The 14,795-nt window shown below is 39.2% G+C and overlaps 1 protein-coding gene across 5 annotated transcripts in view; it reads left to right on the top strand.

Moving 5' to 3' along the window:
- The window catches only part of TRIO (trio Rho guanine nucleotide exchange factor), a 242,903-nt gene that overhangs the window by 168,414 nt on the left and 59,694 nt on the right, over window positions 1-14,795 (top strand). For all 5 annotated transcript variants that reach the window (XM_038125615.1, XM_038125626.1, XM_038125634.1 and 2 more), the window contains exon 34: window positions 7,478-7,721. In XM_038125615.1, the coding sequence (XP_037981543.1) occupies window positions 7,478-7,721 (244 nt within the window). The remainder of the gene's footprint in view (window positions 1-7,477; window positions 7,722-14,795) is intronic.

Here is a 14,795-nt window from a genome sequence, read left to right as displayed (position 1 = left end):
CTTGATGTTAATCTCAGCCATCCTGAAAGCATACCATCTGCTTTTCATGTTGGCTTGAGGCTGGTGATTGCCACAGAGTTACTGTTGTAAAGGAAAAGTACTCTCCAATGTTTATGGTTTAGGGAGTAGGTGTTCACTTTCTGCATGAAAGCTGATGGAACTGTCCAGAAGGACCCACCAAACTGTCATTTCGCACTAGTGCTGGTGTTTCCTTTCCTCCATGTCTGCCTGTAGATTCTGGCTGGTTATGCCATAAGGATACACAGCCAGAGTTTCCCCTGGGTGGAAGAAAGATAAGTGTCAAAAGAAATTTTTCCAAAATGTGTGTGTTACTTGGAATTGAAACAAGATTTTTGGCAAGTGAGAAGTGTTAGGACCCTGGAGGGAGGTAGAGATGGATAATAAAAATTTATCAAACAGAATTAAAACTGAAGATACCTAGCAAATTACTTTAAAGTTTGGTTAGGGATTTCTAGTCTGTTACGTCCTTGCATAAAATTGTTCTGATGAGCCATTCAAAATATGCAGATAAATAACCAGTATTCTTCAGGGTAGCTAAATGAATAGATTCTCAGAATAATATTTTCACCATTTCCATCATCACCTAAACTCAGTGAGTTTTCTCTATTTTCACATGTTGCTCAAATTCTATAGTTTGATTTTTCCATGTAGAGTTTAGGTAACCTGTGACACTCAGAAGCAAGACATGCTCTCTGTGATTTCCCTGGTTGTTGGCTGAGATACCAGGCTGTGTTCACACAGGCTGGAGGTGATGCAGTCGATCCCTGCCATGCAGAGCCAACACCCTTCTGTTTGTGATGCCCCATTCACTAGGGTGCATAGCACTGTTGTCACCTGATGCCACTCACAGGAATATTTCATGCATGGTGTGAGAATTGCTGAGAAAGGCGGCCAAGCAGAATGCCCTCAGGATTGTTTTCCAGTCTGACATGAGGAGGAGTCTCGCCAACAACCTGTTCAACAAGAGTTAAAAGTTAAAAGAAAGAGGAATGGAAGGAAGGAGAAATGGAGAACACTTTTCAGTATTTTCCTGACAGGTTTTAGGTGTGATTAGTGACTGTAGTGTTGTATTTAAAGTATTTTTGACATCTTGCATTTGTGCATAAAATTTTTGTTAGACATTTCTTTGCCAAGAAAAACAAGCCGATGACTCCCTGTAAGTTGCTTGTGCTGTGTGTTGTATGTCCAAGGAGGGAATTTACTATTGTGCATTTCTAAAAAGTTTGTGAATTAGCAGTGTAGCTTTGTTTGATGTTTCTATTGTATGCTTTGGTTTGCTAAATACATTGAGAAAATCTTTAATCTTTTAATGTTTAAAAATACAAAATTAAAATTATTAAGGAACAGTAACAGGAAAGTGGCCAGTGAAATCTGCAGGGTGTCTTAACACCATTGCCGAGTCTGAGGTAATCTCTCACTTTGGATGTTGAAAATTCATTAGCTGCAGTCCACTTGGGGTTTAAAATCAACTCTGCTTTCTTAGCCTAGAAGTTTGAAGTGTGTGTAAATGTCTTACAGAAATGGAGTCAAACGGTTGTACAGATTGAAAGTGCTGTTGATGTGGTTAGCCAGAGGGAGCAGTGAAACTCCTTGGTCAAATGTGGAGCATGTAGCTAACTGAGATGGGATTCCAGACCAAGAAACATTAAAAATATCAAGCAACTAAAACCAGTAATAATTAGGTAGTTGAAGTGTTTAGTGCTATATTACTTATTAAGCTCTTGCTGAACAGTTTTCTGTTCACATGTATCTGTTATTGAGGTTAAGAAAAGACAAAAAGTATCAAACACATTATATTAATCAATTATTCTTTTACTTCCTCCAATTATATGTTCAGACAGTTCATTCTTTTAAGATAAATATTTTGGTTAGAATTGCTAAACTGTTATACAGGGAGTATATCAAGAATGAAGTCCTTTATCCAAATGTCAATATTCTTTCTCACCTCCTCAGAGATATACTTTGAAAGAGCTGAAAATCCTTAACCTTGATAGCGTGATTGAATATTGTCCAGATGAACTTCTTTCCTTACATCCTGTTTTCTGACATAATTGTAATTGCCATAACAACAGAGAATAACTTCATGATTAGCGTTTTTCTTTTCCACCCTTGCTTTTTAGGCTCGAATTTTAACTTTTAATTGTTGGCTCCACTGTTGCAATGCTGCTTTTCAGTAATGACTGGGATGATGCAATAGACCATATGTTTATAAAGCTGACATTGACATCCTTCCCAGCCTCATGTCGTCTGAAAACAGTGTTGGAAGACAGAATTCAGAATAATCTTGGCAATGGGAAAAATTAACTGGCAAAATTCTGTGCAATTTAATAGGAACACATTTGAGCTCATATGAATAGGTAGAAATAGTTAACTAATGAAAACAGTGAGAATCTGAAACAGTTGTTGAGAGGATGATTGAGAAGTTACAGAGGCTCACAAGATGTTTATTTAGCTGTGTGATGCATCTGGGAGGGCAAGGAAAGCAGCAATATATTGGCTTGTAGAAATGGGATGTTGAGGACACCAAGTCCTCATTCTTTACTCAGAACTCACAAGGCTTACATTAGATATTGTAATGATTGAGTTACAGTTTTGAGTTTTGGAATAGAATTTTGGAAAATCAGTGGTCCATTGGAAGAATTCTGAGGGAAAGAAGAAAAAGATTGATTAGAAGTCTACTAAACCTAACTTACAGGGCAGGGTAGAAAACTGGGGCTAACAAGTCTAAAGGGGAAAAATAAAGGCGGGAGGAAGAACTTTAGGTCTTCAAGTGGAGAAAAAAGGCTGCTGCATAGAGTTACTAAACAGTCTTTTACATATATTTTAAGTGGATGGGAGGAAATCAAATTACTTATTTTTAAAAAAGATTCCAATAATACTTTTTATGGGTGTGAAAATGTGAAGACCTAGAGCAGAGTAATTGTTAAGGCTGGGGAATCTCCATTACTGGAGTTCTCTGAGAACAGTTTGGATACATATTAAGGATTCACACAGATGTGGTTGATCAGGCTCTAGCGGACAGGAATGAAGTGGACTAGGTAATTTAAGATCCCTTTCTGGACTTTTTTTATTATCGTGGGGTGTATCTTCATATTGCAAGACATGCTAAATATTTACACCAATAGCACTGACCCATCCTGAAGCATTGGAAGGTATAATGGAATCCGGCGTGAAATACAGGATTTTTGAGAGAGGGATTTCTAGTCTATCAAAGCATCTCAGTTTTCTGCATGAGTGTTCTCATTGAACCCTTCTCAGTAAATATTTTGCCCTTCACCTTTCACAGCATTCCTTCCATTCACATTCTGTAGATGTGTAGCGAACATTTTAGGTGGCTAACGGATAAAAGAGATTCTTGGACCATTCATTTGGCCTTTCATCAGGCTCATCTCATTTTTAACATTGTCTTTTGAACTTGATCCAGCGCATAGGAAATTAAATAAGGAGGCTGAAGGAAACAGTGGAGGTCTGATAGGTTTTTTTCATGCTTGTATTCAGTGATCTGGTAGAAACATGAAATAATCCAAACTAGTATCTGAGAACATGAGAGGCTTTCAGAAGAAGAGCTGACATAGATTGCTATCCTAAATAGTAGGAATCATGCTAGCTGCTGTGGGTGGTCAGTAGAGCAATATTTTATTTTTAAGAAATTGTCTTTTGTGCCCAGCTGGTAACACTTTGTATAACTGTCTGTGTGAAGTTGTGTTTCATTTTCATGCTTCTTTAAGCTTGTGTGTAGTTCTTTGAAAGACAGAAAAAGGACTGAAGCAGCAGGAGACAACCAAGTATTTAGTTCTGCCAGCTGAGTCTCCAGGATAGAAAAGGCTCCAATCAGTAGAAAAAAGAGGTCAATAAAAAAAAGCAGACATGGCTCTGAGTACACACCTCTTTTCACAGCCGGAAACCAAGTCTGGACAGCTACCTGGTCAAAGCAAATTGCTCTTTATTTGAGGCAGAACTTCTGTGCTGTCCCATTTATTTTCTGCCAAAGTGCACTTTTTTCCACTTTAAACAGGAATTAAAGATTTTTATGCTTGAAATAATTGAGAAATCTTGCTAGCTTCTCTTTGCTTTCCTTTCTTCTTAATGTAAAATTACCATTAAAAAAAATTAAGCTTCAAAAATAAAACTTCATTTGCAGTCCTGAGAGGATGTTGTATGGCCTGATGTAAAGGCTCTTGAATATCTGGTCAGTTGTGGTGTTTGCAGGTAGTGGTGGCAGATGGACTTGGTGTGGTGTCTCTGACTTCAGCAAACCTATGCTAAGAATGTACTCAGTGTTCACGTGTTGGTGTCATTTGGTTTTTTCTTTCTCTCTACAAGCAACAGGGACTAAAAGGCCCCAGAGAGGTGAATGTAGATGGTTAACATTAATTTCAGCATCTGCAAGGCACTATGTCCCATGATAAGCTGTTTAATTAAACCTTGTGCCTTTTTGTAATCTGCAGTTCTGTTTCTGTCTGGCTTTTGTGTCTCATCTCGTCTCTGTCTCTCCAGTTTCCATGTTTCAGACATAGCATCATTTATTTTTATCATGCATGATTAATTCAGTTTACATAAAAGGTTTCTTGAGACGGATGGATAAAGTATATAAAGCCTTTGTTCAGCCTAAATTTGGATTTTGATGGTTTGCAACTCTTTTCCCTTCAGTGCAAGTCAGGCTCCCAGTTTCTGCTGTGCCTCTCACTCTTCCCTGCAGCTAGCCTGGAGAGCCTTGCCAAAGCTGTCCAACAACAGCTGTTGAGCAGCGCTCTTAATCACAGACACTCCCTGCTGTCCAACTGCATTTAATCAGTGTGAAAGATGAAACTGCTTTCAGAAAGTGTGCTATGGAGAGAAATTGAGCAGTGAAACAAAGAGGAAAGAAGTGTTTCCTAACCACTACTGCAGTAGGCAGAAAGAAGGGAAGTTAGCCCAAAGGAAGGGAAAATTGGTAAATGCTTTTTTTGCTCAGCTCTCCAAAGTGCCATATGTTTGTTCTGGGTACAGAAATAATTGGTTTTCGTGTCTTAGCAGTAGTGGAAAAGTTCTGCACTAAGTTGCATGTAACAGCATAGTTGCATGTTTGAGGACGGTGTGGACCTAACAACCCTGAGCAAGAAGTGTCTTACATACTATACTGAGGTGTGAATGAGCATTGAATTTCAGTGGAATACTGGCCAGCTAGGATATCTGATTATGAGATTATCTGAAAAACTAGGAATTTTGTGTACTTTGGCCATCTGAGATGGCCACTGACAACCTTCATTTGCTTTTTCCTTTAGCTTAATATTATATAAAATACTTTGAAAACAAAATCTGAGATCCTACTTTTTGTGGTTTTTTAGGGGAAAGAGAAGAAAGAACAACTATATTACCAAAACATGTGGCCATTGCACCAGTCACAAAAAATACACCTTAATCTCTATTTGTAGGAAGTGAAGGGTCAGGAAAGCAAACAGAGCACCAAAGATATGCTCCTGTAGGTATTTAGGAGGAAATATAAGGATGAGATGCAGTTTCTGGAAAGTGTCAGCTTGTTACTGTGCTTGCATTGGATGGGATATGGACTCCTGAGAAAAACTTGGTCTGCCCTGGACACCTTGTGAAGTCATACTTCATCAGCTTTTTTGTTAGTCCCTATCAGGCATACAGATGGTTTCAATTGTTTCTGAGTTGGTCTGACAAAGGCTGTAACATAAATCAATACCAGAAAACAAGGGAAAGCTCTTTACTTTTTCCCCTTTGCATAGCTTTGCATGGACTAAAAAAGGGAGTGTAAGGGAACAGGAAACATTTTAATGAGGGAGAAGGTTACATGTTTTGAAGGTGTACCCCCCTGTAATTTGTGTATTGGGGCTGTCCAAAGAGACAGGGTAGAAGCAATTTTTAGCCTGTATCTGAACGAGTACAACCTGATTTATCTTCCTTAAAGATGTATGAGGGTTCTCTGCCCTTCTTGGCCCCAGCATTCCCTCAAGAAAACTTCTGCTCCTTTGTAAGTGCACACAAGCAGTGATAGCCAGTGATATTAGCAGGCAGATACCTTGGGAGAGCTCTGGAGTTACTGCAGCCCATCTGCTAGGAGTTATGTTCTGTCATTTGTTGCAGACTTGAGGAAGAGAAGGTTGAAATTGTCCTCTCATTCTTACTGGGATTTTGCTGGTTTTGTCATTTGCTCTGAAATTCTTGCTTGATAACAAATAGCATTTTCCTAGAAAAGTTTGTCCAGCACTGTTTCCATTCCAGGCTCGTAATGAAAACTAATAAATAAGAAACAATGCAGTCTCTTATCTCCTATTTCTGAAGCTCATGGGATGTAGCTGGCAGCCATGAAACAGTCAAAAGCAATGTGGCAGGATCTGTTTGGTGTGTTGGTGTGGCACTTGCTTCTAGATGTGATGCAGCTGGAGCTCTCACAGGGTATTGGTCCTCCTTTGTCAGTGTAGAGCATTGCAAGATTACCTCACTGAGCTGAAGGAGTTCACTGGCTTGGTTCAAAATTACTTAATTCACAGAAGTTGAATACCAGCTGAGATCTGGTATGAATGTTGCACTGAAGCAGCCAGAGCTATAGAAATGCTCACACATGAAAGACTGAAGTAGCCTGGAATGCTGATGCCGTAAGGAAGAAGGAATTCTAGGACTGCTTGATTAAATTGGATGGGCGCTTTGGCACTGAGCAATCTTGGGAACTTTGCGAAGTTCTGATAATAATTTTCATTTCACATCAAAGCAGATGAAACAATCAAAGAGAGGAAACTAAAGCTTAGGCAAAGTTATTCTAATGAAGTGTTTTGAAGAGGGGGAGGAAAACCCTAAGCTTGCATGATTTTAATTCAAGTTTGTGCAGTTTTATTTGGGGAAACCAACAAAAATGTGAAACTTGTAAGCCTGTGTGAATTTTCTATTAAACAGTAAAGTATTAGGGAATGTTTTGTGAAGAACTTCATGCAGACTTTTACAATTGTGTATAATGTGTCCTGGACAATTCTGTGACCTGTGTGTGTAAACTGTGAGTAGGGTGGGAATAAGGCAGTAAGCTCATTTAAAAAAACTACCTCTTTCTCTCTTGAATTTGAAAGATAACAAAGCTTATAGATGACTGTATTTAGCAATATCTGACCTTTTTTTTTGCTAATTATCACACATAAAATATATTCAGGAGCGACTGCTACTTCAGCTTTTGGGATACAGAGCAGTCTAGCAAGAAAAGCTGCTTAAATCCTCCGCCCAGCACTGTCACAACCAGTGTGCTTTGAACAATAGGCAGAGACAAGCAGAGTTAGAAATCTGTTCTAAAACGCCAGAACTGCCTGATTTTGAAATGCTCTCTTCTTGATGTGGAAAGTCCCAGAAGCCTGCTATCTCATCCAAAATACAAATCCTGCCAGGAGTCCTAAATAGGTACCGGTGCGTGACGGATGGTTTGAGAACGAGCGTTCATCTGGCTTCTCCTTGTTTTCTCCCCTCGCAGTTGTCTGGTGGGTGCGAGCTGACGGTGGTGATCCACGACTTCACCGCCTGCAACAGTAACGAGCTGACGATCCGCCGTGGGCAGACAGTGGAGGTCCTGGAGAGGCCCCATGACAAGCCCGACTGGTGTCTGGTGCGAACCACAGATCGCTCCCCAGCTGCGGAAGGCCTGGTCCCCTGCGGGTCCCTCTGCATCGCCCACTCTCGCAGCAGCATGGAGATGGAGGGCATTTTTAACCACAAAGGTAAGGAGTGATGGGCACAAACATCAGCACCATGGGTTTTGGATCATGGAGGGTGCCGTGCATATGGCAGCTCCGGTGTTCAGCACTGCCTTGTTTCCAGCTATCACAATGTCTTTTCCAAGAGGAAGCAGTTGGCAGTTCTCAGCATTAAGGGAAAATGTGGCTGAAGATAGGGAAGAGGTTTAAGCAAATTACATCTTGGTGAAGAGTTATATATCATATTAGATCAAGCTTCACTGATAGGAAAATCTGTACCTGAGGAGAGCTGAAAGTGGGGAGGGAAGAAAATCTCTGGCATGGATTATCAATGTTTCCTGAGAAACCCTGCAGTAAGAAGTCAGGAAGATTCAGCAATGGAAAAGGTAAATACACTCCTCCATATGCCCTGGCACAGGAATTGTTCATTTGGACTTCTGTGTTGCACTTAACTGAGCTTTTCAGAGTAGCACTGGCACACTTTTTCCCAGAGCATCTCTGAAATCTTACTTTGCTTTTTTTTCAGATGCATAAAAGAATATTCCCCTGAAGGGTGCAAGAAAAATCTGATGATTTTTTGAAAGGTTTTAGGGTTTTAGTGTGCTCTCATCTTTTGCCTCTGTAAATTATGCAAGCTCAAAAAGTAGCTTATTATTAGAGAAAATGCTTGCTTGCCTCATTTGCAGCTACTTGAGTTTGCAGACTGTGAACAGAAAAAAAATGTGGACTTAGAAAATAAGAGGAGAGGGAAAAACCAGAAAAATAGTTCATTAGAAGGCATTTCATCACATTCTATGGGAAAATGTGTATTTCAAAGAGTTTCTTATTGCAGGTATTAAGGTTAGCTGACAAGTGATGTAGGGGAAAATTTGTCTTCCAAAACACAAAATTCTTGTTTTTCGAAAGTTTTTTAAATGTAACCACAATTTTTTAATTATTCAGTCCATTCCAGCTATTACAATTTTTCCCATTTTTTTAAGACACTGTATAAATATGCCTGACTAAAACAGGGGTGAGTCTGTGTTTCTTACATTAGGGGCAGGCACAGCAGGAACTTCCTGAATACAGGGTGATTAGGGGCTGGCGGGGAGTTTGAAGGATTGAGCTTATACTACTCGTAGTAGTCTTTTGTAATTTTGTGTCCTACAATGATTTGAATAGGGAAAGCTTGCAGATAGATATTCTGATGATAAAATTGGAAAATATAGTTGAGTAACACTAAAACTTTTTTTCTTCTTGGACTAGGGGGTGAAATCTGGATTTTTTTTTTAACAACACTCACAAGAACTGATAAATCCCATTTCCTTTGGAGCTTGGAGACTTCACATTTGAATGCAGAGAATTTTACTAGGAGAGGCAGATTGTACTGGACTATATGTATATATGTGTACATAATATGAAATACCTTGAGCCTGTCAGAATCCCAAGGGACAGACAGAGCTGGTTTTGTGTTTGAGAAGTTACAAAAGTAACTTCTTTAATCAAACCAGTGGATGTGACCTGTATTCCTTTTTTTTTCCTTTAGAGTTTGTTTGGGGAAAATGGGGCAGAGCATTTCAAGGATACTTGACTTTGTTTAACATGGTGCTTTGAAGTAAAGAGCATTAATTAATTATATTAATCACGGACACTGACGAAGAAGAGAAGGCCATTGCTAGAATGAGCATAATTTGCAGGGTTGAATGCAGCCTCAGAAGTGCCTTCTGTCCCTGCCACAGGCTTCCTGTGGGATGTTATGGTATGCCACCCTAATCCCAACTGATAAGAAGCAGCTGCTAATTGTTTATTCCCACATTGCTGGGTGTCAGGCTTTAGGAGATGGATATTTCATTTGTAAAGTTTCCCCTGCCTGTGACTGAAGTGTGTGAAACTGCCTTGAACATGCAAGCTGTTACATAATGTTAAGTAGTCTGGAGAGGGGGGAAAAGGGGTAGACAAGGCACTTGAAACCACTGGATTTGTTTCACTTTGGTCCCCACCACGTCTTTCTATTGCTTGAGAGAGGTTGATAGTCTTCATTTCACTGAAGGATTATAAAAAATTAAGCAAAACCAGTGGAGTGCTTTGATTTTGTTTTTCCCCCCATAGTGAAAAGTACCTCAGACAATCCCACAAACCAATTATTCATTCTCAAGTGCTGCATTTGATTAAATAAAGCATTGGGGAATATGTTAATCAGAAGAATGGAAAAACAATTAGATGATCTTCTCAGAACTGTTCATTGTGGGCATTGATAGAGGTCTGAATTCCTAAAAAACATTACTAATCCTCTAACAAAGAATAAGTGAGTGACTTACATAATTTTAAGTTAGTCCATGTTCTTGGGTGGATAATTGTTCATGTACTCCCTAGATTTCTAGTGCTGGATAAAATACCTTCAGTCTCTACAATAGACACTTTCCCTTTTTTGACAATAATTCAGTAAAACTTTAAGAGTTTTTGAGAGATTGACCAAATTAGGATTTTTTTGGTCTGAAAATACATGTCCTATGCGAGGCTCACAGTGTGAGCATCAAGTCTGAGTAATTCTGTACAGGTTCATGGACTAAGACATGAGTCTGGAATTTTTGCATGTCTGATGTGAAAAGCTCTTGGGAGAGGCTGAGGGAAAGAGAAGGTTTATGTATTGCAGAGGGAAGAAGGAGGTAATCACCATCAGAAGTGGTGGGGTTGGCTGCTTGGGTGTAGAGTGCTTAGCTGATACAGATGGCTTGCTGAAGAGTTTTGTACTCCTTTCAGTATCTATGGACCCTACAGTTTTCATCTTCTCAGCAGTGTTTATCAGTAGCACCACTTGCCAACAAAACAGAAAAAAAGAAAAAAAAGGAAAGCTGCAGCATATCAGAGGTGAAATGAGCTTCAAAGTTTTGAAATGGGAAGCTTGTTGTAATTGACAGCTGGTTCTTATGGTGTGTCAAACCACATTTCATCACTGAGTACAGAAATGTTGGGTGATACTGAATGCCTTAAATAGTCTCAAATTATTATCCAAAGTAGAAAAACATGCATGAATATTAAAGAAGAAAATACGTTCAGTGAAGCCCAGTTCTAAGGGTTGATCTTGGTCATTCCTTGTCTGTCCACACATTTTCTGTCAAACATGAAAGATAATGTTGTTTTATTCTCATGTTAAAAGACAGCCTCAAAAATCACCCTCATCAATTGCCTACAAGTGTAGGTATTGCTTCTCCTCTAAGAATATGTACTATCAAAAGCATCTAATCATTTAATGAATGGATTAAAAAAATACATTTATAATATCTTCCATCTCTAAAATTTTATGGTAGTTAAGGTAATAAACACTTTGTTAAAAATATGAGGAAAGCATTGCACAGAAAAGATGTTCACTACACAAATAGCAACTTAGGGGGAGAGTTGATTGCGGGTTCATGGCCTCTTGCTTGCTCTGCTGGACATCAAATTTATTTTTGCAAGTTATTTAGGTCATTCAGTCAATTTGATGTGCAGTTCACAGATGAATACATTTTTAAAAAATCTAAATCCCTTTTATAATAGGGGGAAAAGAGAAACATGAGAGTAGTGAAGAGGCTGAATAACAGTTGGTGCACTCTACAAAAATAAATCACTAGCTCTGGAAGAACATGTTTTTCACAAGTAATGCGTAAGGCAACATTTTTTTTGGTAATGATTTCCCACATGTTTTTGGGTGTGGGGAAGAAAGATTGTTCCTCTTGTTTTATTTGGTGCTTCTCTGTTTTTTAACATGGGTTTCTTCTCCTTCTAGGGTACATCCTATTTCATAAGTGCAGTCCTCTTTCTTCTCTTTGCAGGGCACATACACTACCACAGAGCTTTGTGTAAAGGGCAGGGGACAGGATTCAGTGTAATGAAAATGAACATGAAAGCTCAGAAAAATTGGCAGCTATTTAAAATTGTTTGTGAATTCTTGCCTGTTTAGATCGCAAGTTTAACTGTCTTTTCTGAATCTGTGGCTACTTCTGAAGGATTTGTGATAGTCCATCATATCCATTCTGTAGGAGCTACTATCTGGAGAGTTACAAAGGCTGCAACAAGCCATTGCTTATGAAGCTTACATTAATGTCTCCTTTAAGTTAAAAGATTTTGGGGGGACCTTGTCTAATTGCCAATTCACGTTACTATCTGTTTGTTTCAAAACTTGGCCACAGAAGTCTGTTGTTTTCCTGAAGGTACAGTGTTTGCCTGTTTTACACCATCACACAATCCAGGAATCTGTATAGGTTTGTTCAAGTCTGAGAGGTGGGTGATGTCTTAGTAACACAGTGCCAAACCACACACCGCTCACGTACTGAATACTGGCTTTTGATTTTGCTTTCAGGATGCTGTCCTGACTGCAGCCATAAACACAGAAATGTAGTCTCTCTCAGAGAATCTTAACATAACAAGACAGATCAAATGCCTTTGCAAGACAAAGGTTGACAAATTTGTTCAAATAGCTGTGTAGTAAGCCATTTTCTATATCTGCAAGATGGGAAGGACTGATGTAGGGCAGGTGTCAGAGCTCTTCTTGAATTGCTCTAGGGACCCTCTGTTCAAGAATTAAGGAAGACAGAAATTGTGTGAGTGACCTAGAGATATTTCCCAGGAAGAGAGAGATATTTTATAACTGAGGCCACAGAATGGGCTAAAACAGTCTTGAATTTGTTACATTAAGTAAGCTTGCTGTCACACAACTGCATCCTATTCAGAATACCAGTTTTCAATGAAAGGAGAAGGGATGGAGTAAAGGTAAAAGTCTCATGTGTGACTGAGATCTTTGAAAACTATGCTTGAGAAAAGGAGTGTTTAATGTTGAGTCTAAATACTGTTCAATACAGGAAGAGGAACCTCTGTGTATCAGCAGGAGAATTTGATCCAGCAAAATAGGCATCCAGTTTGAATAACTGAAGAACTCCTGGTTTGTAGTGGAAGAAAAGAAGGATGACTTGGGCAGCAGCGATTGTTTGCTTAGGAGCAGAGGGAGGCTGAGGAAGGGGAGGATTTGCTGTTTTGAGACTGCAAGCAAGTGAAGCATAGGCCATGTGCAAGGAAAAAGGATCCCCACCCGTGGCTCAGAGCCAAAGCGCTGCCTGTGAGACTGCCTGACAGCGTTTGCAGCTGCAGGAAATGAGTTACAGCCCAGGCCAGAGGGGAAAGTAACTCCTAACAATGAGCTGGTGGGGTACGTGCTTGCTGTGCTGCCTGGGGCCAGGTGGCAGAAGGTGGGGACTGTAGTTTCCAGGGCACCAAACCAAGAGGGATATGCTGCTGCTGCTACACGGACGGATGTGATTGCATGCAGAAAGTGATATAGAGGAATATGTTCAAGTTGTACAAGACACCAAAGCTTAATCTAAAAATTCTGTTGCTTGATGAATCAATTACTTCCTCATAAAACTTCCAAGTAACAGACTGCCCATCCACATAGCCAGCTGATAGAAAGCCTTTCAAGGAACCCATGAGAGGCAAAGCTGAGCAGTCAGTTGAATTTGACAGTCCACATGTTTTGATTAACAAAAAAATTGTAAAGGCTGTGCTGCAGTGTCAGTTCAGCTTATTTATCAGCCAGACTTGAGCTTGAGCAGAGATGCATGCATTTTAATAGCTGAAGTTCAACTTCACAATTACCATTTGTTTTGAAAGTGTAATAAATCATAAATTTTCATGTAGTCACAAATATTTTTCCCGAAAGCACTGCTAGACTTATAGTGGCAAGGATGGTTTGAATTTAGGTTGTACGTGTATGATTTTTCAAACATGTTCTCATGCCTTAGTCCAGGTAAATAAAATAGCTGAAGTATAAAGTAAAACAAGAATTCTCTGTCCTGACTTTCCCACCTTGTGGTTTTAGTTGAGTTTGCAGTTAAAAACATCATCTGAGCATAAGTAAACTTAAGTAAAATGTCATCAAATGACTGTGGTCCATTAGATAATAATCTACATTGAGTTTTATAGCCAAACTGTGTCAGATAGTCAAAGTTAATAGCCAAATTCCAGTAGAGCCTTGATAAATAGTAAAGTCTCTATGAATTGCTTCCTTGGCATTGTGCAATCTTAAACTAGACTAGGAGGTTCGGTGAATCTCAATTTGAATTTCTAGATGAGTTCTCTCTATTAAGTTCACACGTACTCTGAAACATCATAGGATTGATTTCTGCATAAACCTGCCTCTAACTCCTGCATTATTCTTTTATCATAATGCAGCCCAGGAAGACTTGTGAGATAATGTCATGTCCCATGCTGGCTCTATTTGTGAGCATAACTACGTGGTTAATTTGTCTCTGGAGTTTTCGTACATAGCTAATGAAAGGATTTTGCCCTGTTTGGGAGCTCAGTATTACAGTTGAGAAAAAGAAATTTTTATAATACTGACTTGAATCTACTTTTGGTCCCAGAGAGCTGCCAAATATATTTCTCTTATATATTGTAGTTGGAAAGGAAGCATAAAAAGTATCTGCTTAGAACAGATGTATTTGCACAGCTGATCTTTGGGAGGTAGAGGGTGGATATAAACCAGCAATTCTGATGGCTTTAGGTTTCCCAGGAGAGTTGTTACTTTGCTTGCGATTAGCCTCCCTTTGACAGCAGTTTCTTTTTCTAACCAAGGTTAGAGTAGAGTACAAACTCAAATCATATCCTGCAAATGTTGTTTCTATCTTGTAATTGAAGAAAACCATCCTAAAGTGTTGTTTGCTTTCTTTACTTGTCCCTCTTCAGATCTAACAAACTTTAAAAAATTGCTGAAGTGTTGAGAAAGATTTTGTTAGGGTGCCTTTGTTACCCATATTTTGCTTGCTGCTTCTTTTTTTTAAGGAGCAGGCGAGAGCTTGTGCACCTTTTGGGACATCCTCACATTACATTACATCACATCATCTATCATCATCAGTGCCTGCAGGTGGAACCAGCAGGATTTAGGGTTCCACTGACTTCCTCCAATTCTGTTTTTGTGAGGAGGCTGCTGAGTGTGTTCCATTGACTTCATTTCACTTTTCCTACAAATAGTAAAATAGCATGCTAAACTAGAAATGTTGCATCACTTTTAATATGACTATCAGAAACTTTATTACAGATGCCTTTGACATCTCTTAAATTGATGGCATTATTATGCAATCTTTCACT

The sequence above is a fragment of the Motacilla alba genome, chromosome 2 (assembly GCF_015832195.1).
Source record: "Motacilla alba alba isolate MOTALB_02 chromosome 2, Motacilla_alba_V1.0_pri, whole genome shotgun sequence".
Lineage (NCBI taxonomy): Eukaryota > Metazoa > Chordata > Aves > Passeriformes > Motacillidae > Motacilla > Motacilla alba.
Note: the sequence above shows the minus strand (reverse complement) of the source record. Positions and strands in the feature narration are given on the sequence as shown.